Source organism: Pteropus medius, unplaced genomic scaffold (assembly GCF_902729225.1).
Source record: "Pteropus medius unplaced genomic scaffold, Ma_sr-lr_union100, whole genome shotgun sequence".
NCBI lineage: Eukaryota > Metazoa > Chordata > Mammalia > Chiroptera > Pteropodidae > Pteropus > Pteropus medius.
This window is the reverse complement of record NW_024344378.1, coordinates 11,064,331-11,090,684: the sequence shown is the minus strand read 5'-3', so window position 1 is coordinate 11,090,684 and position 26,354 is coordinate 11,064,331. Positions and strand designations below refer to the sequence as shown.

Here is a 26,354-nt window from a genome sequence, read left to right as displayed (position 1 = left end):
CCAACTGACAAGTTCCAGGAAGAGTTTGTGCTGAGTGAGCTCTTCTCAATGGCTCCATGATTTGCAAAAACAATAATAATAATAAAAAATTTTAAAATCAAAATCACTGACAACAGTGGCTAATAGAATCATAAATCATAACAGCAACCATTTATCAGCTATTGTGTGCTTTATGCTTATTATATCATTAAAGCTTCCCAATAGCCCTATGAGGTAGGGACTACTGTCATCCTTATTTTTAGAACAGAAACTAAGCTGTAGAGAAGTTAAATAATCTGCCCACAAGGGCAGCCCTGGGCACATACGGAGCAGGGATTCAAATCCTGGTTTGCCTGATGTCAAGCTCCATGCTCATAACCACTGGTAGAGGCTGCCATGCCAGGCGCTACCCAGAAACAAACAAGTCTGTTCAATGTGATATTGAAGGTGTCAGAAGGGGCAGTGGCCTCAGACCCCAGCATTAGGCAGGAGGTGAAGTTACTTCTACCTGGAGGCTCCTCTGACCATCCCTGAAGCTTTTCTTTTCAACACCAGAAGGAACATGCCAGATAGTTAACCGATTCGTTCAGTGCTTTCAACACTGTGATCGTGAATGAATCCGTCTTCAAAAATGTTGCCGAAGCCCAAACTAGTTTTTTAATACTTTTGTTAAACAGACTCACCTTTTCTCAACCTAAACAGATTTATTTTTTTAAAGGAAACTGTCACTACTATAAATAGGAAATTTTTGGGGTGGAGGATTAAAAAAAAAAATGATGTCTTTGAATTCTGACTGGCTGCAGCTGTCACGCCAAAGCTTAGAGCCTGAAGCCTCTTTGTCCTTGTTGGAAGGGGAGATTAGAGAGAGGTAGAGCGTTGAAACTTGCCAACACCACCTGAGTCTTTCTTTGTGATGGGATTGGAAGGGTTGACAGTGAAATTGAGAAGAGAATGACTTTCTCACATTGTGTTTTGATGTTATGTTACTCCCTGGTCAGGTGCCACCCAAATAAGTTCGGGTGTCACCGGTGGTTCACATCTCACACCATGGGAAACACAGAAGTGAGGACAGCCTTGCGGGTAGAGTTGGTTTCCATCAGTGGAAAGCTACTTTTCTGAGTCCCTGGCCTATTTGCTGAGGTCGTCTGGCCAAGAAGGATAATGTGGAGGCTTGTGCCCAAGCAGCAGGCCCCAGACTCATCCGCTCTTTCATTTTGTTTGTTCATTTGCCTTTACAAAGGGCTTCCTGGTGCATGATCATATCTGGAAATGAGTGTTTGTTTTTATACAATTTCCTTATCCGGAATGGTCTCACTCCATACACTTCAACACTCCCTCCCTCCACCCCCAGTCTACTTGACCCAAGTCCCGAGGCTGACCCACTCATACTGATATTTCTCACCAAGTACTTACCCATAGAGTAATTCTTTGTAAATGCTACACTCCCTCCTGGGCAGCCAAACCCCCTCAAATAAAACACTGAGCTGGGTAAAAGAATTCTTACTTTTACAATGGGGGAAACTGAGGCACAGAGAGACTCAACGAGAGCAAAGATAGGCCCAGGAGTCTCCTCAGCCAGGAGAGGTGTAATCGAAGAGTGACTGAGGGTAGAGTCACCTGGTTGCTGGTTGAAAAGGCATCTTCTGGGACAACTTCAGACCCACAAAGTACGACCTTTGCAGGTGTTCGGGGATCTGAATTTTTATCAAGCTCTCCAGATAAAAATGGAATTTTCCTGGGTCTTCTGACGGGTCTCTTCTCTTTACCTCCTGCCCTGTCTCTGCTTGCCACATGAAACTGCAGTCCAGCCCCTCTTAACTGGAAAGGGGTCTGAGTGGGCTCAAAAGCTCTGAGCCTTAGAGCAGGGAAACTGCACTGGGTGCCTATGAGCCAGGCACGGGGGACTGGCCTCAGAGCGAGGAGACCTGGTCTCTAGTCCCTGCCCTACCCCAATCTGCTCACGTTTTGCAGGGCACGTCACCCTGTGGAGCCTCAGCTTTGTCCTCTGCATACGAAGAGTCTAGGCCCCTTCTCTTCATGATGCCTTCTGGCTCATCACTGAGGTTCCAGATTATACCAAGTCTCCCAGGAAGGGAACCAGGCACAGGGACCACTACCTGGTGCCTTTTCCTTTGACCTCTAGATTTCCTCATTGGAGACTTTCATCCCTGTCCCCCAGCTTCAGGTTAGAGCAAAGCCACAGTGAACCCACCAATCCTAGGACAGCATTACACACTTGTGAGCTAAAGCAAGAAGGGCGAGATTCCTTGTGAGGAAGAAGGACTGAGTGGCACCACTTCACACTTATTAGGGTGGCTAGAATTTTTTTAAAATGGAAAATAAGTGTTAGCAAGGATGTGGAGAAACTGGAAATCTTATGCGTTGTTGGTAGGAATGTAAAATAGTGCAGCCACTATGGAAAAGAGTGTGGTGGTTCCTCAAAATTTAAACATAGAATGATCATATGACCCAGCGATTCCACTTCTAGATATCTACCTAAAAGAATGGAAAGCAGAGACACAAACAGGTTTTTGTTCACTCATGTTCACAGCAGCATTACTCACAATAGCCAAAAGATATAAACAACCCAAGTGTCCATCAACAGATGAATGGATAAAATGTAATACTAGTCGGCCATCAAAAAGAATGAAATTTTGATATATGCTACAATGAATGGATCTTGAAAACATTATGCATAGTGAAATAAGCCCGTCACAGAAAGACAAATATTATATGACTCCATTCATATGAGGTACTTAGAATAGCCAAATTCATAGAGACGGAAAGTAGACTAGAGGTTGTTAGGAGCTTGAAGGAAGGAGGAAAGAAGAGTTATTTTTTAATAGGTATAGAGTGAATGAAATCATGGGGATGATGAAAAAGTTTTTGTATAGATAGTAGTGATGGTTACACAGCATTATGAATGTAATTGATGCCACTGGGTACTTAAAAACAGTTAAAGTGAAAACTATGTTATACGTATTTTACGACATTTTAAAAAAAGAACTAAGGGGCTTTGCACAAATGGTCATCTTATGACATAGCTTATGTTTGCATCATGAGCCAGAGTGAGAGGATGGTCTGAGACAGCTGTTGGGTTAATGACTAGAACACTGGTAACACCTGTCTTCTGTCACCTTTGCACTTCAGCTTGATCTTGAGCTCTTTGTTCAGCAGTGGTGACTGGTCCTGCTGAGCTGTATACACTCTTGTGCTTGGCCTGCCTTCCAGCCCAGCAGCTGCAGCTTCACTTGGCCATGGTGCAGAGTTCTTTCCTTCCCATCTGCCCTTAGAAGTAATACAATCCTTTCTTGGTGGTCAGGGACATCTGGTCGACCATCAAGTCATCCTAGAAAGAACATCTGAGGAGGAAAGGATGGTTAGAATTAGAGTCCCAATCTTATACCTACCAGGTGAAAGATCTTGTGCTTTTGTTTCATTCTAAGCCAAGCTTCTGGCCTCAAAAGACAGGACTAGCCCCACCTCTCTCCCCCACTGCTTCCAAGTCCTCTGGGAACATTTTCTATCAACTAATTCCTGGAAATCATCAGCTCACTTTTAGCCTCTGCCTTTTTGTTTTGTGTTCCTTTCGAAATCTAAAAGGTAAAGGAAGAATCTGAGTTGAAATAATCACTAGATTAAAGATGGGACAAAATAGACTAGGCCTCAATGGCCTTCCCACCTAAAAAGATTACACTGTAAATCAGAAAGTCTCAGAGACACAGGATCCTTCTCTCTCTGCCCCTCCCTGCCTTCCCTGCTAACCAACCTTAGACTGTAAGACACCAGACACGTGCTCTCTGGTGACTAATGTTGCCACAGGCCTGCTCCTCACTGGGGAAGGCTAGAGTCCTGAGCCATGGAGAAAGCCCAAGTGTGGAATAGATGGACCAGCAGCTGGACCTAGAGGGGTCTCTGAATCTATTACAAAGCATCTACCTTCCCATGTGTGAGAAGCAGCTGTTTCCAGCTCTCGAAGAGAATCCAGGGCAGCTGTGACCACAGGCTATTTTAGCTGAGACTCAGAATGAATGTGGTGGAAGAAGCAGGCAGGGCTTCCCTCCTTTCGATCTGGATGGAGATGTTTGTTGAGATGTGTTTGCCACAGAGGACTAGCTAAGGCTCCTCAGTTGTCACTGGGGCCTAATGGTCCTCTCTGTGTCCTGCCAGGACCAGGATAGTCCAGACAGGTCTTTCATAAAGCTTTCCAAGAACAGGGGTCAAATCTTTGAATCTAGCTCAATGCCCTGCATCTCCTAGGGTTAGCGAGCTCTTCTGCTTCCTTCTCCTCCATCCTTTCGTTAAAACCTATGCACAGGGTGGTGTCCTCATCCCTCATAGCAATGGAGATTAAGAGTGAGGGCTCTGATGTAAAACTGGCTCCATGTGATCTCGGCTCCAGTATCTACCGGCAGAGCTATTTTGGGCAACTTAATCTTTGCCAACCTGTTTTCTCACCTTTAAAATGGACATAACTATAGTACCTCAGGTATCAAGTATTGTGTGCAATAAATGAGACAAAAATCATGTAAAACATTTAGCACAGTTTTGGGCACATTGCCAGCTCTTAATACATGTGAACAGAGACCATAGTTGTCCCCTCCTCCTCCTCCTCCTTCCTTTGCATCCTTTTTCCTCTTTGGATTCGCAAGCCCCAGGAATAGGACTTCTATCAGCTCCCTGGCTCTGTGGAAAAACTGAATGGAAGGAGGTAAATACTGTGTCTCTCCACCCTTCAGCCCCCACCATCACCCACATTAGTTTCAGGATCCAGCTGTATGGCATAAATAACTGACTATTGGCCTGGCCTTTCTCATACGGTCCACAAAACATCCAGTTTGGTGTTCGAGCTGCCAGTTTCCACATTTCACCACAGCCTCTCTCTGTGGTGGACCCAATGGTGCACAGACTGAGTGGGCCTGCTTCAGATCCCTGGGACCCCCTGACATGCAGCTCAGGCTGCACAGCTGGGCGGCAGCTGCTTCAGACTCCCTGGGAGCCCGTGGGATCTGAAGCCGGCTCCCCACAGCCCAGGAAGGTCTGGCTTTCTTTTTGTTTGGTTTCGCTCTCAGCAACAGCTTCCAATTCCAGCTCCTGGGAAGGGCACGTCTGCCACCTGCTGGCTGTGGGCAACACAGCACCTGGCTGTCTCTTAGGCTCCAGATCAGGACTAAGATGCGGGGCTTTGGCCTAGGCACGGGTCTTGGAGGTCCTTTTCCATACTGGGCCTTGAAGAAAGATGTGCCCTGAAGTCCTCCCTCCTGTCCTGCCCACATCTCAGAGCTGAAGGCAGCCAGGCTTGGGCCATGCTATTCAGCTCAAATAGGAGAATTCAGGGGGTATCTCCGTCTCCTCAGGGCTGGGCGGAGATAGTGGAAAGGGGCAGGCTCTTCCCTGCAGACAAGCTCAATGGAGAGAAGATGAGGCAGGGCAAAGGACCAGACCAAGGCAGAGCTGACTGGCTATGACGAGGGTGAGAATGAAGGAGGGGAAACATACGTCTGATCTCGGGGTCCTCTCATGCCCCTTTTTTGGTAATGCCTTCAGATGTTCTCCATTCAAGCACCCCAGGCTCAGGAACACCCTTGAAACCTGAACCTGCCTTTCCTCTGCCAGGCCCCCTCATTCTCACTCCCTTCCCAAACAAAAGGCCTGCCCCTTGTCTCATTTCCTGCAGTGACAGGGATGGGGGCCTGTGAGGCAATTAAACAGGCACAGTCCAGACAAACAAACTGCCTCTCTTCCTTTTTGCACCTTCCTTTTCCCTCCCCAACCTTTTATTTTGTCATTTTCCAAACCTACAAAAAGGTGGAAAGACTAATACAACGAACATCCTTTGCCCAGTTAGATGCAACAGTGAACATTCTGCCACATTGCTTGCTCTCTGGCTTTCTCGAGTGTGTGTGTGTGTGTGTGTGTGTGTGACCCCTGATTTAAGTGAAGGAAAATATCCCAGCTATTTCATGAGTAAAACTTTCTTTTTCTAGTAAATACAGCATTCCGAGAGGAACTGTCGATATCATTATTTATTCAGCAAAAACTTTTTGAGGAGTGCCATGTGCCAAGCGCTAGGCTTGTTATTAGGTAATTGCAACAGTGACAACACAGACAAGATCCTTGCCTTCCTGGAGGACATGTCTGATGTGAGAGACAGATAACATGCAAATAACACAAATATAAAACTACATGTTGTAAGGAAGACCATGGAGAAAATGAACGGGGACAGTGACAAAACCAAGGAGAGGGTGTCATACTGAGAAGGGAGTCGGGGAAGACCTGTGGAGGTGACATTTAAGCTGAGACCTAGAGATAATCATGCGGAAGAGCTTTCCAGGCAGAGGGAACAGCAAGTGCCACATCACACCGTGAAGTGGGAGGAGCTTGGCCAGGGCCATTTCGAACCCAGGTGCGGCTGGAGATCAGTGAGGGGGAATGGGAGGGAAGAGTATGGTGGGGCGGGGGGTTGGGGGGTGGCGTTTATCAGTTGTGGTGGGTGTTTGTATCTTATTCCAAGAAGAATGAGAAGTCACTGGAGAGTTTTAAGCATCTGTCCATCCCCAACCCCAAGGCAATCACCTAGACTTGAGTGTGAATCCGAATCCTATCACAGTTGTGTGAACTCTTAGCCTCAATTTTCTCACCTGTAAACAGGCTAATATAAGCCTCTTTATAAGGTCGTTATGAGAATCAAATGCAGCAATGTACAATCAGGCAGAGAGGAAATGCTCAATACATGCCAATCACCACAACTGACCACCTGTGCAGCCAGGTTCCAGCGTGAGAAAAGTAAGCGAAGCACCACCTGCCCACACCGAGGAGAAAGGGCGGTGCTTCGGATGGATGTTCAGCCAGCAGAGGAAGTGGGGGAGTGTCTTCCAATAGGCCCCACCCCTCCCTCCAACCCTGGCCCCAGCTGCAGCCCTCAGAAAACACCGGTGCTCCTGTGCCCGGGGTGTGACCCCAAGGAAAGTCTCCAGGAAGGCACCCACCTGGCTCAGCACACTCAGCCTTGCTCTGCTCTGTGTCGTTTTGTTTTTCAGTTCTCTCTGATGTCTTTGCTCCTAGACCCCGACCCAGGTGAGTGTGCGGATCGCCCTGGGGCTCCCCGCCCAGCAGGGCCGGTTCTGGGAAGGAGGAAAGGGGGCCCATGCGTGTGAGTGTTGGCGCGACCTCAGAGTTCAAATGGTTCAGAAGTGTCCCAGACCCCTCTGAGAATCCGCCCAGAAAAATGCATTCCTGGGTGTTTGTAGGTCCTTGCACACACAACGCTTTACACGATTTCAAGTTGCTTATGGACACCCCTGATGGTCAGCCTTAGGAGCCCAAGAGAAAAATTGCTCATGCAGTTAAACCCCTTCATTTTACAGATTACTGAGGCCCAGAGACGAGAAGCAACTTGCCCCAGGTCACACAGCCCATTAGTGGTGACAGGGCAAAGGCAAAGTGACAGTGTCCACGAACAAGTGTCCACTGGCTTCCAGGCAGGTCAGCTCCGTGCCACCCCCTCTCACTTCGCCCCCTTTGGTGGGGAGCCAGCACCTCTATGCTGAGAGGACCGTCATTGCCATGCAGACGGCCCCAGGCCGGCCGCCCCTTTTGGTGGCTGCCACTCATACCGCTATATGGTTTATTTCCTCAGTATGTCTCTCCACAGTGAGCCCGGCTCTTTGGCACAAGCTCTGTCTCTCACAGACTCACTCCTCACTCTCCCACCTTCTCCATTTTCTGTCTCCTCTGCCTGGTGCCCGGAGCCTTGCCCAGGTGGAGCGAGGCTGCTTCTTCCTGCCACACCATCCACTCTTGGTCTCCGCCCCTGGGTCTGACTCTCCCTCTGCTGCTCTGAAACCCAAGGAAGAAAAGTCCACTCGCTTCTCTATCCGGGCAGAGGCCAGCAGCCCCAATCAGCGGTGCCCTGGGCTGGCCATCCACATTGGACAAGAGCCAGGCAGGTAGTATGTGGAGACTGCAGTCACATCTAAACTTTGGATTAAGGGTCTATTTAGAGCAAAGATGCAATTACCGGGCCAAATTCAAATTGACAGTTAATATTCTTCTGCCACAAAGCCCCGGATAGACAGACAGACTTGTGCCAGCTCAAGCAATTGATACCTGGCCTTTGTCCCGCCCCATGTGCTCAATGAATGTTTGTGGAATTGGATAGAAATATATGGGAACATAGCATGTGGGTTTTTGAAAGGATCTGTGTCTTTCCCCAAAGCCAAGAAGAATATTCAATCCAACAACATATAATTCAGTTTCTTGGAGAATCCTATTTCAGAGGGCTCCCCGGGCTGGCCACATCTGCACGTAGACTCCAAGGAGGGTCCAAAGCCAAGAGATGCCTCTCCCCCAGCCTTTAGCACCAGCTGCTAAGGCACCATCGAAGGGGCTGCTTTGGTCAGAGTGTCAGAGAGACAGAGCTACAGAACTGTGGGGTCACCCAGGGGAAGAAACAGGAGCACAGAAGACTCAGAAACCTCACTCTCTTTAAGTATTTGAAAAGCAGTCCCCACCCCTCGTCCAAGAGATGGACTTTGTGGTAATTAAGAAGTGTCTTTACCTCATGACACTTTACTATCATCTGCCAGAAAGTCATAAGAGGCATCTACAATGACTAGGAGTTTATGACACCGTGGAATTGTGCAGTGAACACCATGAGCAACCATAAGTGGTGGCCCTATGGAACAGAGATCACAGGAAAGGGAGTAGATTCATTCGATGAGTCCATTAGGCTTTTAGCTTTAATTAAATAGATTGGAGACTATAGGGTGAGGTTTGATCTGCCTCAGGAAGAACTTTCCAATCATCAGAGTTGTCCAAAAATCTAAACGGGCTGTTGGGCTCCTATGAGGTGGTGAGCTTCCCATCACTGGTGGTATTTAAGCACAGTATGAAAAATAACTTAGTAGAAAGTGGAGACTGTTGGATTTAACATCCTGAGAGTCTCGGCTCTGTAAAAACTCTGCCAATAGCTTCTAATAGTTTGTCGAAGAGATGAAGGGATGCTGGAGCACACCACCTCTGGGCTCCCAAATCCATCTCAAGATGTTCTGTTAGTCTCTGGCTGTGGAGCAGGATGACAAGCAGTGGCTGGGTCTTTCTGCAAGGAGCAGGTTAGGTTTTAAAAACACCCCTGTTAGTGTCTGATTTAATTTCACATGGGGGTTGTGCTTTGATGAAATTTGTCAGATCCCAGCAGGCTTTTTACAGCAGTGTAGTCAACGAAACGCTCTGCTCATGTCCACGGGCAAGGCCGCTTCTCGAGTTGGTCTGGCTGGAGATAGTGCATGGTGAGGGTCTTGCTGGAGCAGAAGATGCCCAAGCTACAGTCCCCAGTGGGTGGCAGAGAAGGTGGCCATCAAACAGCAAAGACTCTGCCCATCTCCCAAGACAGGCGATGTGAGAGCTAACAGGCCTGCAGAAATGCCTCTTCGAAGCTGATGTGGCTCTGCCCAGCGACACAGGCTGAGCCCATCCATCAGCTGTCCTGCTGCCTGCCAGGGAGGGTCTCCACTGGGCTTGCCCTGTCAGCAGGATTGGAAGCGTCAAATGCAGGCCGACAGGGCTGGGGTTTGGGGGAGGCCCTCAGAGGGACCGTCTGTGCCACAGTGATGAATGATGCCAGCAGGGACGGCATTCCATGGATTTCTGTTCCGTTCCACACATCTGGTGAGCTCTTTAACCAGAGCAGCTGCAAAGCCTTTGTCACAGGAAGTCCGGAGTTTTTCCAAGAGACCCCGGGTATAGACCATGATAACCTTGGTAGAGAGACCTGGAGCCTGTGCTGAAGAAGATTTACCGATGCATGTTACTTCCTGGAAGCCAAAACCCATGGAGTTTCATGAAACATAAACCCATAAGAGGCTCCAGGGCTCATAAAATAGCAAACCAGACTTGGAGTTAAGTAGGCTTGGTTTCCAGTGCCATGTCCTCTGCCTTAATTTTTCCTTTTCTGTAAGAGAAAAATAATAATACCTAGGCCATGGTGTTATTTGAAGGTTAAATAAGATTGTGTGCAACACATTTATTTAGTGTAGTGTCTGATATATATAAAATACTCAATACAAAATAACCTATTACCAGGATTATTTGGGTTAACTCAAGATATTCTCTCTATTCTTCCTGATAAATTCTAGAAACAGATTCTGATAAATAGGCAAATCCACACGTATTTTTTTTAATATATCTAATATAATATGCTCCTGACAGCTGTCTCATTCTTCCCCCAAAGCTCTCCCCTCTCTATAGCCCAAAGAAAGTCTCAAGTAATCTGTATCCGAACCTGGAGTATTTTTTCTACAATCTACCTATGGAACCAAATTTCATGTTAGGCCGCAATCTTTCTCTACGCAGGAAAGTACTTGAACAAGTTTCTAGACTCCTACAGAGCTCAGCAGGCATTTTTATTACCAAATACCTGACCCAAATCTCACATAGTTTCTCTCCTAAATCCCCTGTTTACTTTGCTCCAAGCAGACACCATCCGTGCTGGCCGAGCTGTGTACCCACTGTGTGCAGGCCAGTCAGAAGGAAGGGAGGCTTGGCCACAGAGGGAAAAACGATTTGTCAAACACACACATTAACTGTATTGAGGGCTCTGTGCTGGGCTCTGTGGGGTAGAGAGAGGAATAGACATGGCCCTTGCTCTTAAGAAACTCTCTAGTTAAATACCAAGTTAAATATCAACCTCAAGAGAGAGGTGCCATCTAGATCTGGCCATGAAACCTAAAACTGTACAGCCACCTGAGCCACTGAGGAATATTTAAGAATCTAAAATTCTTAGACCACTAGCAACCAATATGAATTAATCCCTATGTGTCCATTTTTTATTATTGCATAATATACTACCCCAAATTTAGTGACTTAAACCATTAACCACGTATTTAGATCTTGATTCTTTGAGTTGGCAATTTCGACTGGGCCCAGCTATGCAGTTCTGGTCTGGACCAGGCTCAGCTCGTGGGTCAGCTGGGCTTTCTCATATGTCTGAGGCCTCAGCGGGACCACTGGATCTGTTGTTGACCTAGAGTAGGTCAGCCTGGTTCAGATGCCAGTCACAGGGGTCCATGAGAGAGAGAAAGAGAGAGGAAGTACACAAGGTTTCCTGAGGCCTAGGCACACTGTCATCTGGCACACGGTCCTTTTACCACACCCTGTTGGCCAAAGCAAGTCCCAAGGGCACCCCAGACCCAAGGGGTGGGGAGATGGACTTTATCATTTGGTGGGAGGAGCCGCCAAGTCACATGACAAAAGGTGCGGATACAGGAAGGGGTGGGGAATCGGGGCCATTTTTTCCATCAGATTGGCGTGGACCCCACCAGAAGGCCAATGTAGAACTCGAGGCTACCACGCCTAGACTTGGCCAAGTCTAGCTCCCCCACCTCTTCCCCCACCCTTTCATCTCCTTGCTTGGCCAGCTTTCTTCCCCCACCCAACCCATACTAGAGGCTCCTTTATGGAGGCCACGTCCCACTCTTATTTGTGTAACTCTCCACTGTTTTCGATGCCCTTCTGCATCTGGCATAATGCTTAGCTCATTTAGGTGTACGATACACGTTTGTTACATAGACAATGGGATTAAGAGCCAACAGAATAGAAAAGACAAAATAAGCTTTAAGAGTGGAGGTGGAGAAACATTCCCACGCTCCTATAGAGCCCAGCCCAAATGTAGAGGATCTTAGTGCCCTCCGTTGCACAAACCTCTAGCTGGATGGCCTCTGGTCATCTGGGGCCTCTGGGCCTCTGCTCCTCCTATCAATCTCCACCAAGAGCCCCGGGCTCTGGAGAGTAGCAGGGACCTTGCTTGGCAGGAGTATGATTCAAAGCCTACATGTTTCATTCCCTCCTTAGTTTCCACGAGAGATGAGCAGCCCTTGTTTGTAGAGCTGGATTCAAGTCAAAATCTTCCAACACACCTTTTATCCATCCCCTGTCACCTGGAAAAGTCGCACCATCTCATCTATGCAAAACTCTCATTTCTAAACATCTGCAAAGGAGTTGATTGCTAATGACCTGGCCAAGATTAGCCAGTCTGACCCTATACCTGTGTGAATGATGGGAGAAATTATGGGAGGAATCTGAAGGGGCTTATCTATAAACACCTGTTGGAAAAACAAAAATACATTCTCCAAAGCAAAGAGAAATAAATAAATGATGCAATCTTCTCATTACCAAACCCCATTGTCTTCCCAAATGTCAGTTTGAAATTTTTTATGTCAAACTCAGAGAAACATTTTTTTTTCTCTCACTTTCTCCCTCTCTTTCTACGCTTTATCAAACTAGATGGAAAGAAACTTTATTTGCTCCAGGAAGACAATGGCCTTATCTTCAACCGAGATCCTCGTCCCTGGAAAGGTGGCTTCCTCTGGGAGCATTTTCATAGTGGGGAAAAAGCAGCTCGGGAGAAATAATGAGCAAGCAAAGGGAGTCTTGACTTGACACTGTGATAAATGAGGTGAAACTCTGGCAAGGAACCAGAGTTAGCAGATTCAAAAAGGAAATAAAAAGATAGTTCCATTTTAATGGGAAATATAAAATAGCCATTGTGCAAAAGTCGATTTTTCAAAAGCCAACTAGATAAAGACTATAAGGGAATGACTGAGAGACGAGTAAGATAATGTGGTTGATAATCGGGCTTAGGTAAAGTGCCATCCTCGGAGCCATCAGCTGGCTCTGTGGGAGAGCCTTTTCAAGTCGGCTATCTGCATTTGCTCCTTCTCATTATCATATGTATCTCCGGATGGATTCTTTATGGCTTCTGCTTGCCATATTCCCGCCAGCTGCAGACAGCAAAGTCAACCCAACTTTCTGCAAATTCCAAACTTCTCTCTGTGAGCCTCAAAGCTTCTAGCATCTTCCAAGGTCCCAGACCACAACAAGCTTGAGTCCAGCCTTACACACACCTGCTCTTCTCAATGGTCTAGTCTCGTGTGAGATTTATAACTGTGAGCAACATTATACACTGCACTGTCTTTCTGTGGGTAAGATCCATGAACCTTCTCAAAATTGTCCTTAGGTGATTGCTAATTAGCAGGCAGACTATTCAATGGAGATGGCAGGACCCCATTTCCAAGGGCAAGTATGGACATACCTGAGGCGGTATAAGAGGCCAGTTGAAGCAGCCGAGCTAATGCAATTTAGGCGTTATATGAAGATAAACTTAGTACTTATCCTTTTGTTTATTAGCTATGTGACCTTGGGCAAGTTACTTAACCTCTTTCAACCTCAAGTTTCTCAATTTAAAGTAGAGATAATAACACATCTAGATTTTCATAAGGATAAATGAAATGGATAGTTCATGTAAAATGCTTAGCACAAGGCCTAGGACATAGTGAAGGCTCAATAAATATTAGCTGTTGTGACTCCTCTATAGATACAACTTAGGAATTTGATGCTGTGACCAAGAGGACAGAGATGAGTTTCTTTAAGTTCATTAAGCTAAAGTGACTAATAAAGTTCCATGAGAAATTTCATTTCATTTCACAGAACCATCCAACAAGGCACTCAAGTGCCACTGGATACGACCCTGGGCAGATCTCATATAGGAGACCCTCTAAGCCCCCAATCATCTTCATGCTGTTTACAGATGAGAAAACTGGGGCCCCGAGAATACTATTGTCTTGAACAAGGTCACAGTTAGTGGGAAGCCAGAACTTGACTTCTCCCATTTCCAATCAGGTGCTCTTAACCCTGCCAAGTGCCATTGCTGCTTTGCTGGGTCATAACCCCCAACTCCAGATGAAAATTCACAATGCCTGACACCTCCGTCCACCCCATCAGTGTGAGGAGCTGGAAAGACACACGATTCCTTCTTCAGGACTTTGAAACCTTTAGAAAGAAAGGTGTTCGGTGAAATAAAATGTCGATTTATTTGGGTCTAATGTTTAGGGTTTCTTTGGTCCTGTTTCCACTTCTGTAGATTGGACCCGTGACAACTATGAGTACAGCTACGAGAATTACAACCAGGAAGAGAACACCAATCGTGAAGTTGGCCACCCTGAGAATCCTGACTGGTACTATGCAGATGATGGTAGGTACCTAAGCTCCTTGGGGGCCCACCTGGAGGGGGGGTTCTGTTGTTCTATGCATGGGCCTCCTTCTCCTCCTGCTCTCTGACCAGCATCATAAAATAGGTATCATATACATGATTTAGGCTAGCTTTTTTTCCAGTTAGAATCATGCACTGTGAGGACCGAAGAGGTTCTTAGAGACCATCTCTCTCATCCTCAAATGACGCATGAAACAAATGAGGCCAAGAGAGGAGTTGGCTTAGCCAAGTGGATACAGTGAGTTAGTGCATCATCATCCAGGTCTCCTGACACTATGAATAGGCGTCATGTTCAAAATCATTCCCATACCGTTGATTAAAGGTAGGTCCTAATTATGAAGAAGAGTCTGAGTTAGCATGTGGCATCAGATTGTGACATTCACAAATCTGGCATTGGGGCTTTCCTTCCCTTCCACATGGGCTGCGTTTTTCTTTCTCTTCTCATCTTTTCAGAAGCTTTGCACAATTGTTAGGATGTATATGTGCGTGCGTGTGTGTGTGTGTGTGTTCTCATACATGTGTGCTTGTACCACATTTGTTTTTGTGTTTGTGGCTTCATAAACCAAGAAATAGGACAGAAATAAAAATAAGAAGCTGGGCCCAAGCAAAGCCATGTGACTAAATCAAGAGAAGAAATGGAAAGCACTTATCAGTTGGAATAAAAGCTGTTTAACTGTGCGAAGTGGCCTGGAAGGCAGGGCTAAGATATGGGGCATCAGGGGAACATCAGAAGGGACCATCAAAACAAGAGCTGGGCCCAGGGATCCTAGTTCCTGAACCAAAGAACAATGTGTGTGAACAGAAGGATAAAGAATTCCCTGAGGGAAGATCCATTCAGACAACCATGAAAAGCCAAAGGCACAGATGAAATATGACAAAATCTAACTGAACAAGTAGTTGAAGAAAGATGAAGGCCACTGGGTCATTTCCTCCTCGCCGTCAATTTTTCTGTCACCCTCTTGCCTTTGGTCTTCTTGCCTGATGTTCAGAAAGCTTGTGTTTCATTAGGGGTGGGTTTTCTTTCCCCAGTCCTGACCTCCACCCCTGGGCACTGGGAGTAGGGGAGGTCTTCAGGCTTGTGAAATGCCTTCAGCATCAGAGACAGACCCCGTGGCACTCCCAGGGAGACTGGGAGGAGAAAAACATTGATGATGGAAAAGGGGAGTTTCTCAATGAGAAAGGCCGAGGGGAGACAGTCACGGTTCCTTCTTGCCTGTCCTCTTTCTAACCTGCAGCCCTCTCTCTGGTTGTGTGACTGCAGTTTTCCTTGCTTTAGAAGGGCAATGCTGATTTGCCCCTCTCCTCAATCACTAGCTATGCAGTTACTTCCTCATTTGGGCAGGAGACTGACAGTTGATGAGCAAGCAGGGGACTTCTCACCTGCTGCTCATTGCAAACATTGACTTCTGCCATGTCTTAGATCCATGCCTGTCCAGCCCCTGTGAACATGGTGGGAACTGCCTCATCCATGGGGACACTTTCACGTGCAGCTGTCCAGCCCCTTTCTCTGGAAGCAGGTGTCAGAATGGTGAGTGTACCTTCACTGGATTAACTCTTCCCTCTGAGTTGAACAAGAGGCAGTTTCGCCTCCAATTCTAGCAGGTAAAGAGAGATTTAGTGACCCCATGGAAAGGATTATATCCACAGGCATTGTATCGTACATAACAGATTCCTCAGCATGGTCACAGGCAGCATCTCACTGGATCTTCACTCCCGTGTGATAAATAGGACTAGTATGTCCGTTCTACAGATGACAGCATTGAGGCTAAGAAGAGACAAGACCTGGACTCTGACAAAGATGTATTCCAAACTCGGGACTTTAATTCATTTGTTTGTTTGTTTAGAGTGTTTAGACTCACTGCAACAGAGAAATGGGAGAGCAGGAAGAATCTGAGGGCACCTAATGCCTAGCTCAGTTAGAGAAAAGAGCCCAGAGAGGACAGGGGACATGCTCATGGTCACACAGCTAGTTAGGAGATGAGCAGAAATTAGAGCTCTGGTGGTTAACCCCTGGCTCCATGCTCTCTCTTCCTGCCATCCTCACTCAAGGAGACACTGATAAAAGCTGTGTCTGCCTTGAGCGAGTTCTTATGAGCATAACACAAGGCTATCTGATAAAGCATGAAGAATAAAAAACTTCTATAGACTAACTGCACCTCTAAAGAGACCCTTGTTTCTGTTCCACCTGGTGACCATCTAACTGAGATAGCGGAGGCCGTAAGAGTCTTACATACATATAGGGTTTTATAATAGACTTTTCTCCTCTATGTCTTCCTCATTTATTTCTTCTATTTTCAATCCTACAAGTCCTTCACTAAATGTCGGTTTGGGATGTCAGCAGAAACATGGTATCTGGGTTCATCCCTCAACTTCTCAGAAGAATGGGGAAAACAATAAATGGAATATAAAATCAGCTATAAAGTGGAGAAATTCAAATTGCAGCTCTATTTGTTTGTTGAAGGTGTAAAAATTATCAAGATTTTTATTAAGACAGAACAATAAAGGCTATGAACACTGGAAGCAATCATCTGTGACCCAAGAATTAGAGAAAAGCCTTGTCTACTGGGTAGCATGGTGTTTCAGGACCATGGACAGGGGCGCACGGTCAGCCGCCAGGCCCCCCGAACATTGTAATTTACAGGTATCCCGCTAAGAGAGACGGTCCCCCAATAATGTCTTGTACTTTGGATCTTCTTCTTTATGGATCTCCTACAGTGAAAAACAAGTGCAAAGATAACCCATGTGGCCGGGGTGAATGTCTCATTATTCAGAGTCCTCCCTTCTACCGCTGTGCCTGTAAACACCCTTACAAGGGTCCAGGATGCTCTACAGGTAAGTGTTGGCGTCCTCTATTATGCTAGGTTTTCTCTGCTCTGGCTTGCACCTGGAGTCTCTGCACCCTACTGCATGGCAGTCCAGATACATTCGAAGTTTTAATAATATCCAGTATGGCCATTATAACTAGGACTTTTTAAGATTCATCGTACCCAGATAGCTCTTGAGAACTGACTCCTCTCTGCCCCTTTCTTTTCAAAAAGAATCATCTTGAAATTCACTTCCTCCAGGAAGTCGGCCCTGGTCTATTCTTGGAATGGCCCAGGTAGGGGAATAAATCTATATTGATTCACTGCCATGAGTCAGGCATTGTCTAATGAGATTTACATTCTCTCTCACATTCTCCCAAAAACGCTGCAAAGAGTTTTACAGATGAAGACACTGAAGTTCAGAGAGGTTGATTAACTTACTCACAGCCACACAGCTGTGAAGGGGCAGAGTCAAGTGTCAACCTAGTTCAGACTGACACCTAAATTCCTTCCCAGTCCATTCTCTTGCTATTTTTTTTTTACTGAGTGACCCAGAGCCATCTACTTATGTACACTTTTGTACATGGCCCCCATCACAGTGCTTCGTTCATGTCTGTATATGTTCTTAAAGTTAATATGTACATATACTAGAGTGTCAGTGGGTCTGTCTTTCCCCCTTGGTTGACTCATCTTTGGTGAAAGGATGGACACCAGAAGAGTGCCACCGGTGTCTCCTCATCATCTCAGATGTAGCAGCAATTCCTTCTGAAGAGCCTTCCTGGCCCCACTTCCTGTGTTCGCAGTGGTTCCTGTGTGCCGGCCAAACCCCTGCCAAAATGGCGGCACCTGCTCCCGGCATCGGCGGAGATCCAAGTTTACCTGCACCTGTCCCAGCCAGTTCAAGGGGAAATTCTGTGAAATAGGTATGAGTCTCTGCCCCCACTTTCGCAGAAACTCTGGACCACAAGTGAGGCCTTTGGAATCCTTTTCTGATTTGGTTTTGTTCCCAGAATGAGATTCAAGTTAAGATTCCCGAACTCTGCTATTGCCTCAGCCTTCTAACCTGAGGGCCTAGGGTGTGTCTGGCTCAAGGAATGTAATAAACTGTGTTGTAGTGAAGGCAAATCAGATACACCTGGGCATCCCCTGGGCTTCAACCCACCTGCCACCAAGTTCTGTGTGAACCAAAATTAAGGAAGTAAGTTCCCACCCCACCTCCCACAACAACTATATTCTGTGTTTTTATATTTTTATTTTTATTTTATTTTTTTATTTATTATTATTTATGCCTACAGCACCTGGTCTTCCTAGGTGGTCTCCCATCCAAGTACTAACGAGGCCCGACCCTGCTTAGCTTCTGAGATCAGACATCAGGCTTGTTCAAGGTGGCATGGCCATAGACTATGGACTGTGGCTCCACTGGGGTACGAACCCAGGACCTTCTGCGTGTAAAGCAGATGTGCTAACCACTCTACTATGCAAACACATCCTATTCTGTGTCTTTAAACTGGATTAAATCTGGAACATTCAAGACACCTTCTTTCTAGCACGTTGTGGTAAAATCTCAGGGTGATCAATATTCAGGCCTAATCCTCTGATAGACCCACCAAATTCTTCTTGGGAGCAGCAGGCCAGTTGCTCTCAGTCTCACATCCCTGCCTGCTCTCTCTGAGGTTCCGATGACTGCTATGTTGGTGATGGCTACTCTTACCGAGGGAAAGCGAGTAAGACAGTCAACCAGCACTCATGCCTTCACTGGAACTCCAATCTCCTCTTGCAGCAGCATTACAACATGTTTATGGAGGATGCTGAGGCCCATGGGATTGGGGAGCACAACTTCTGCAGGTAAAAATTACCTTCTTCCCTATCTTCAGTCTTGGCTGCTTGTCAGTGTAAGGGTTGGTTTGTCCCTTTCCCCTGCTCCTAGTTTTCCTAGATCAGTTTAGGAATTTGGGGTTAGAACACCGAAATTCATCAGCTTTCTCTCTGGGAAGACTTTCATACTCAAGGCAGGTTAGGTTATGCTGTTGTAACAAGCAATCCCCAAATCTCAGTGGTTTGATTACATCAAAATTCATTTCTTACTAATGTTATGTGTGTTGTGTGGTTTGGTATTGGGGTGGGGGGGATCGTGCTCCACAAAGTGACTCAAATACCCAGGAATGGCAAGAAGACACTAGAAAATGGAGCATGAGTTTTGTTTTGTTTTTAGTACCTCAAACGAGAAATGACACATCATCTCTGCACACATAATTTATTGGCCAGAAGTAGTCAGAGGGTCCCAAATAACTTCAAGGGAGAAATGTAAAGGAGACAGTGAAATGTCTGGTGAGCATTACAGTCTCTGCCAAAAGGGTGCTCAGGTTTTCCCAAATAAATATAATGCCACTGCTCTCTCTGGTGATGACAAGTTACCTTCTTCCCCTTCTGCTGCCTCCAGACCATTCCATTGGCTTCTTCTTACTGTTCATTGTTTAACCAAAGCCAGGGACATTCATGATCTGCACATAAAGGGCAAGAGTTCTTTGCGTGGCTTTAAACCTGTTCCATTAAACAAGAGGATTTCTCTTGTGCAGAATACAAGTGACCTTCCACTGCCACTCACCCCGAGCTGTTGCCTTCATGGAGCTGTCTTTGGGGCGACTCCCTTGGCAGCCTTTCTCAGAGAATTCCCATGCATGGAATTTAGAGGTTTGGGCAGAGAAGCCCTACTTATACCATGTGTCTGTGGCTATTTCACTTTTCTGACAAAAAAAGAATCTTCAATGGGACCTTGTTTCTTTTCCTGTAAAATATTTGATATGTTTCATGGATCTAGAACAAGGCTTGTGAAGTGCTTCCTGGTCATTGGGATTTTCCTCTGGAATTTAAGGTTTTACCAAAAAACTCTAACTGCCCTAATAAGCTAGGGTCCATATGTGGTCCCAGGGACACACAAGAACTTGGTACTCTCTTAATCAAAGGTCCTTTAATGAGATCCAGTGGGTTTACCAAGCCTTGACCCTGGGTATTATTTATTCTTTTTTATTTTAGAAACCCAGATGGAGACAAAAAGCCCTGGTGTTTCATTAAAGTAAACAATGAAAAGGTGAAATGGGAGTACTGTGATGTCTCAGCCTGCTCAGCCCTAGGTAAGACCATGGCTGTCCAGAGACCCTGGTAGTGGGAAGGATGCAGACCCATAGACATGCATTCCTGGCATTCCATCTCTCCCATCCCAACTGCTCCACCAATCCTCATCCCAGTGGTGACCTAACTGCCTGATCCTCTCCTTGTTTGGGATGCTAAGCAGGTCGTGATGCCTTTGTAAACTTGGGCCAGTGGTCCAACTGTAAACTGATATTTCCTGACTCTGAGTCAGTGCCCTCAGCAAAATATTTATCAATTGCTTGCCGTGTGCCAGGAGCTATGCCAGGCTTTGGGTGTACAACAGTGATCCAACATCGGCTGGGCCCCCGTAGCTTCTTAGAATGCAACATGATCTGAATTCTAGCCCCACAGTCTTCCTCTCAGGCTGTCCCGCCCACCTCTCCACCCACATCTAGAACGATGCTCCTTCCCGCCCTGATGAATTGAATCACTTGCCTGAACAGTCTCACTTCTGTGTCTTTGCTCTTATGGTCACCTCTGTCTATAATACTCTGTTCGTATCTGCTCATGTCCATACTCAACCATTCTTTGAGAACCAACTCAAGTAGCCCCTCCTCCAGGAAGTCCTTCGTAATTTCCCAAGCGCAGAATTACCTCTCCCTCCTTATAAATCCCAATGGAATGGAACCAGTCACCACCCTTACAATGCTTAACCGCTCTCTCCCTTGTATGACAGTTATCTGTGCAAGTCTCTTATTGTCCCCACTCTACTACATCTGGGTATCTTTCCCTTTACAACAAAAAAGGCTCCCAAATATATGTGTATGTTAATGAATAGCTAACTACATACCAAGTGATGGATTTATATTTACACACACGTATCTTTGTGTGTGTATATACGTCAAAATAAGAATGAAAAAGCAACATCTTCATTGTTAATTCTGTAGACTTGCATTATATTTATCACGTATTCAACAAATATTAATTGTGTACCTACTGCGTGCTCACCCTGCATGCACCAGTTTCTTAGCTCTGGACACTTGCTAAGCTAATGGACTTGGTGTCATACCTCTGACAAGGTCCTTCTGAGGACCTGGAGGGAGGGTGAGTGAGTGGCATGATTTGTCTTTCTTGTGTCCCACAGATATTACTGACCCAGAGAGAAGCCCCATAGAGCCCCTGATGGAGCTTCCGGGGTTTGACTCATGTGGGACGACTGAGATATCAGAGAGGAAAATCAAGAGGATCTACGGAGGCTTTAAGAGCACGGCGGGCAAGCACCCGTGGCAGGTGTCCCTGCAGACCTTGCTGCCACTGACCGTCTACATGCCCCAGGGACACTTCTGTGGGGGGGCGCTGATCCACCCCTGCTGGGTGCTTACTGCTGCCCACTGCACTGAGTAGGTGACTGCTGGGGGCAGCGGTCAGGGCGACCTGAGTCTATGGGGCTGTTCTCCCCTTCCCAACTGATCAGCATCTTGGCAGGTCTAGCAGGATTAGTGGCTCTGATCTAGCTCCAAGAGTAAAAGAGTGGTTCTTTAAAACCAGGTGGAAAAGACCTATGATGTCTAGAATGCTTGCTTACCTTTGAATTATATGTATTATGACATTTAATCCACAAAACAATCTACCAGAAGACAAGCTGAGGGAGGACAGAAGTTTTTATCTGTTATTAATTATAGTGTCCCCAGTGCCAAGAACAGGTTTTGGTACAGAACAAGTGCTCAGTAAGTGTGCAATGAAAGAATTGATTGCTACTCTCATTTCATGAAGGCGGACCCTGAGTCTCAGGAAGGTTTAGCACCTTGCCTTACGTCATGTGGAAAGCGGGCGAGTGGGATGTGAACCCAGATCTACCTGCTTCCTTAACCTCTTCAGTCCTGCCATGGACAGAGAAAATAACATGCTCTCATCTGATGCCATCACCAGTGAGCCTCCCGGGTCAGGTGTCTTCAGTCACAACTCCTTTGTGCCTCAGAGTAGACTGAAACCCACTGGGGAGCCTGAAGAATCACCACCTTCCCTGAGTTCCCCAAGTTTAAGGTCAAGGCTGATCCCACGTAGCCCAGGTTTTGGTGGTAGCCTTAAAGGTCTTCCAGTCCACGCTGTTATTAAACAATTTCTTCAAGGATTCTAAGAGATGTTCTTCAAGAGAGGTCATGCATGCAATATCAGCACCCACCAAGAATATTTGTTCAAGATATTAATTGGCTGCTTTTTAGAAAAAATCGTGGGGAATGAGAGGTCTCCCAGGAAGCATGGGATATAAGTTATAGCTTACATTCAGAGACTGTTCCATTAGTAAAGCAGTTTCCTCACATTACTTCATTTGGACCACATAGCAGAGTTCTGTGAACAAGACGATGATTACAGATGAGGATGCCAAGGCTGCAGAAGGTCGGGTCATTTGTCAAAGGTCACACAGCTCACCAGGAGCAGAACCAGGGTTTGGTTCCAGTCCCTCAAATGGCAGGGCTAGCCCCTGACCATCTTACTTTCTCTTGCAGCATAAAAGACAAGAATCTAAAAGTGGTGCTAGGGGACCAGGACCTGAAGAAGACAGAATTCCATGAGCAGACCTTTGGGGTGGAGAAGATTTTCAAGTACAGCCACTATAACGAAAGAGACGAAATTCCCTACAATGACATTGGCAAGTCTCTTCTAATGTAGATCTCCTGTGGGTCTTGTCCTGGGTGGATTTCTCTGCTGGCGGAAAGCTGAGGTTTGGTTCTGTGTGTTCCCTCAAAGACCCCGTAAAATAGAGAATTTATTCCAGAGCTTTTTAGTTCTTAAATCCCAGTGTTGTGGATAAATACGCACCAGCTCTTAAACCGAGGGGGAGAGATGCTAGGAACATGTCGTCGAAAGAGCTCAGCCTTGAACTCCAGCTCCCCCACTTACTAACCAGCTTCACCTCTCTTAGCTTCGGTTTGCTCTTCTATAAAATGGGAACACTGACATATAACTTGCAGCTTCCTGTGGGCTGGGCGACATAGTGTCCATATGAACATGATGTGCACGTGTCCCCACGCACATCTCACGCCTGGTAGGCAGCGATATACTTAAGCCGCTTTCTGCTCAGTCCTGCACCCTATTTCTACATTCACAATACCTCTCACTCTCTCTCCTTCCTTAATATCTTTTTTTCCCCCCTCTTGAGGCTTGTTTTGTTGTTGTTTTTGTTTTTTTTTTTAAATGGATTAGAAATGATTTTAAACTCAGCTATTATTTCTTGATGTTGCTCTCGGCCCGAAGTGTTACTCCTCCCCAGGCTGAAGTTAAAAGAATGAAATGACAGAGGAAGAAGTTTTCCAGGCATTGGAAGTGGACGTCGCTCTGACCACCTTCCGATCAAGCTGAAGCGTTATCATCACCCATTTATCCTTTCTCTCTCTACCTAGCTTTGCTCAAGCTAAAGCCGGTGAACGGTCACTGTGCCCTGGAATCCAAATATGTAAAGACTATATGTTTGCCTGATGGTCCCTTTCCCTCTGGAACTGAATGTCACATCTCTGGCTGGGGTGTTACAGAAACAGGTGAGTCTGGCCATGCATTCTCTTGAGACTCAGGTGAGTTACTTCAATCAGGGGAAAAAAGGATCAAACTCAAGTGCTCTTCTGAATTTGAAATTAGTGTTATACTCAAAGCGTATTATCAAAAGAGAGAGATTGCCTTATCTCTCAAGATCTAGTTAAATCTCATCACCTCCAAGGAATGTGCCTTGCTCTCCATCTGTTCCTGGCTCCTACCCCTAAATCCTTGACTTTGGTCAAGCATTCATCCTTTAACCACAAAGATCTTTCTCCTTCCCTCGGTAGGTTAGAAAGAGGATAAATTGGAAAAAAGATAAATTTTGGAGTCAGATATGTTAGTGTCTTGGCTTTGTCTCTTGGACAGCTGAGTTTTAGTTTTCCAACAACCATATGTACCTCCTAGGTTTGGAATCATAATAGGTGACAGAATTCTATAGAGATACTCCTTACGTCAGCCACTGGAGGGCAGGGGTCAGGTCTCATTTATCTTTGCTTCTCCTGCAGTGCTTTGATCAGGTTGCTCCACATAGTAGGTGTTCTATAAAGTTTTGTTAAATCGAGCTATTGATTTGTCTCTAGGATTTGGTCTTATCTTAAAAAGTAACCAAAGGGTTACTTTCCTCACAGTACTGATTAGATTATATCCTTTAATATGTGAAACTCAGAAGTGTATTTTAAATCTTTCTCAAATACTCAAAATGGATTTCTCTTCCCCACAAATCTTGTCTTTAATAATGGAAAGCTAGAATCACTTTAAAATAGGCCTATATTCATAAAGAAAGTGGACTGTATTATAAAAATTTGTCAGAGGACTTGGAGGAAAGAAGAATTTGGTTAATTGGATTTAGGGTTAACCAGAACTTTTTCTGTAGCTATGTTCATTAAAGTCCATCTAAACCTTTAAATATCAGCATACTGACAAGAGCAGATTAAGCAGAAGAGAAGTTCTTTAAGGGAGGAAATGTCTGCTCTTGAAAGCAGGTGATCTAGATCAGGGGTCCCCAACCCTTGGGATGCAGACCAGTACCAGTCCTTAGCCTGTTAGGAACTGGGCCGCATAGCAGGAGATGAGTTACGAGTGAGGGGGTGAAGCTTCATCTGTATCTGCAGCCGCTCCCCAGCACTAGCATCACTGCCTCAGCTCCACCTCAGATCATCAGGCATTAGATTCTCAGAGGAGCACCGGTCCCTGGTGCCAAAAAGGTTGGGAACCACTGATCTAGATGATCAGGCAGGGATATTCAGCTATCATTAAAAATCTCCTGTGTACCAGCATGGGAAATTTAAAAATGGTTTAAGGCACCCTCCCTGCCCTCCCAACCTCATGGTCTAGTTGAGGAGACAGAACGGGGAATAAATGATTCTGCCCCTTTGTGACAGCACAGCATCGAAAGTTCAGAAAGCCATGGGCAAAGTCATGGGGAAGGCTGTGGGCAAAGAGCCAACGGCCTTGGAAAATGAGGCTTCTCTGCCCATCTCCTGGAAAAGCTCTTCCTTCCTGAACTCTGAGCTCGTGGCCCTCTTCTTACCTCTGCTGGCTTCTGGTGGGGTGGGTGCCATCCTGGTCCCCACAGTGGTGACCTCTTCTCTCTGTCCCACAGGGGAAGGGTCCCGCCAGCTCCTGGATGCCAAAGTCAAATTGATCTCCAACACTGTGTGCAACTCCCGCCGGCTGTACAACCACACGATCGATGAGAGCATGATCTGTGCGGGAAACCTTCAGAAGCCTGGGCAAGACTCCTGCCAGGTCAGAGACTCCGATGGCACTTGGAGAAGGAGAGGCTGGTGGGACCTTACACTGGGCACAGAAGCCCCTAAGAGTCCTGGGCTGGGAAGCAGTTTCAGAGGACCCCCCTGCCTTAAAGCACAGGCACAGGCAGCCATATCTGTCCTCTGCCAGATTGGAACGCACAGCAATCCAGGATTGCTCAGCATAATAACCATAGTGGTCACTTTCCCTGCATTGCCAAATTTAATTCTCATGACACTCTAGCCAAGGGGGTGTCGATGTCCTCATTTGACAGATACATGATCAAGATTTGACATTATTTGTGGGTCTACTATATTGGCCGATAGCACGTGGTAAGTAGAAGAGCAGGAATTTGAACGATAATGGTCTGTGGGACACCCAAGCCTTTGCCACTTTGCTCCACTGTGTTAAATGTGAAGATAGTGCTTGTGACCTCAGTGCTGGGCAGCAAAGACCTATCCAGAAGACTAGTGGCTCTAAGGGGAAAATGAGAAGCCTAGAGAATTTACAATGTTAGCTAACTGATCACTGGGATTTAAGAGAGTGTGTGTATGTGTGTGTGTGTGTGTGAGAGAGAGAGAGAGGTTGATTTAGCCCTAGCAATCTAAGTCTCTCTGAGTGAGTCCTCTGTGGCCACAGTCAACATAGGGCCAGCATGACATTGTCCACAGTCTTAGACTTTAGGGAACCTCAAGCTGCTGAGGTCTGTGATGACTCGGAGGCTGCTGGAGAGGGAGTGCTGAAGTGACCTCAAGCCCTTGCCCCAAGTCAAAACCCACTCCCCATAGTCTCTCTCCCTGTAGAGGTCACATTACACAAGAAATGTGCTCCTCAGATTCCAAGAAACACTTCGATTTAGAATTTATTGCTTATTGTCCTCATAAACTGGGAACCCCAGCACAGCCACATTCAAATTCTAACTTCTCCCTGCAAAGGGACCCAACAATAACCTGCTGGCCATGAGCCCACTTTGGGATGAAAAATCGCGGCCACTCCCTCCATGTCTTGGCTCTACTCTGACCCTCTGTCCCTTCCCGAGGGGCCACCAGTACCCACCTACTCAAAGGAGGGGCATGGGCAGGTGGGTGCAATTTGCCAGATGCCCTGGAAGATATGTAAGAGAGCAGCTTCTTCAATTCCGTGATCCAAGG

The 26,354-nt window shown here is 46.3% G+C and overlaps 1 protein-coding gene and 1 pseudogene across 1 annotated transcript in view; one reads left to right on the top strand and one right to left on the bottom strand.

Moving 5' to 3' along the window:
- The window catches only part of HABP2 (hyaluronan binding protein 2), a 33,109-nt gene that overhangs the window by 4,180 nt on the left and 2,575 nt on the right, over positions 1-26,354 (top strand). The window contains exons 2-12 of the mRNA XM_039871164.1: positions 7,020-7,056; positions 13,898-14,008; positions 15,447-15,554; positions 16,742-16,858; positions 17,634-17,753; positions 18,504-18,675; positions 19,864-19,961; positions 21,065-21,320; positions 22,428-22,570; positions 23,322-23,456; positions 25,055-25,200. Coding sequence (XP_039727098.1) covers positions 7,020-7,056; positions 13,898-14,008; positions 15,447-15,554; positions 16,742-16,858; positions 17,634-17,753; positions 18,504-18,675; positions 19,864-19,961; positions 21,065-21,320; positions 22,428-22,570; positions 23,322-23,456; positions 25,055-25,200 — 1,443 coding nt within the window. The remainder of the gene's footprint in view (positions 1-7,019; positions 7,057-13,897; positions 14,009-15,446; positions 15,555-16,741; positions 16,859-17,633; positions 17,754-18,503; positions 18,676-19,863; positions 19,962-21,064; positions 21,321-22,427; positions 22,571-23,321; positions 23,457-25,054; positions 25,201-26,354) is intronic.
- On the bottom strand, positions 18,117-18,232 carry LOC120610082 (uncharacterized; annotated as a pseudogene).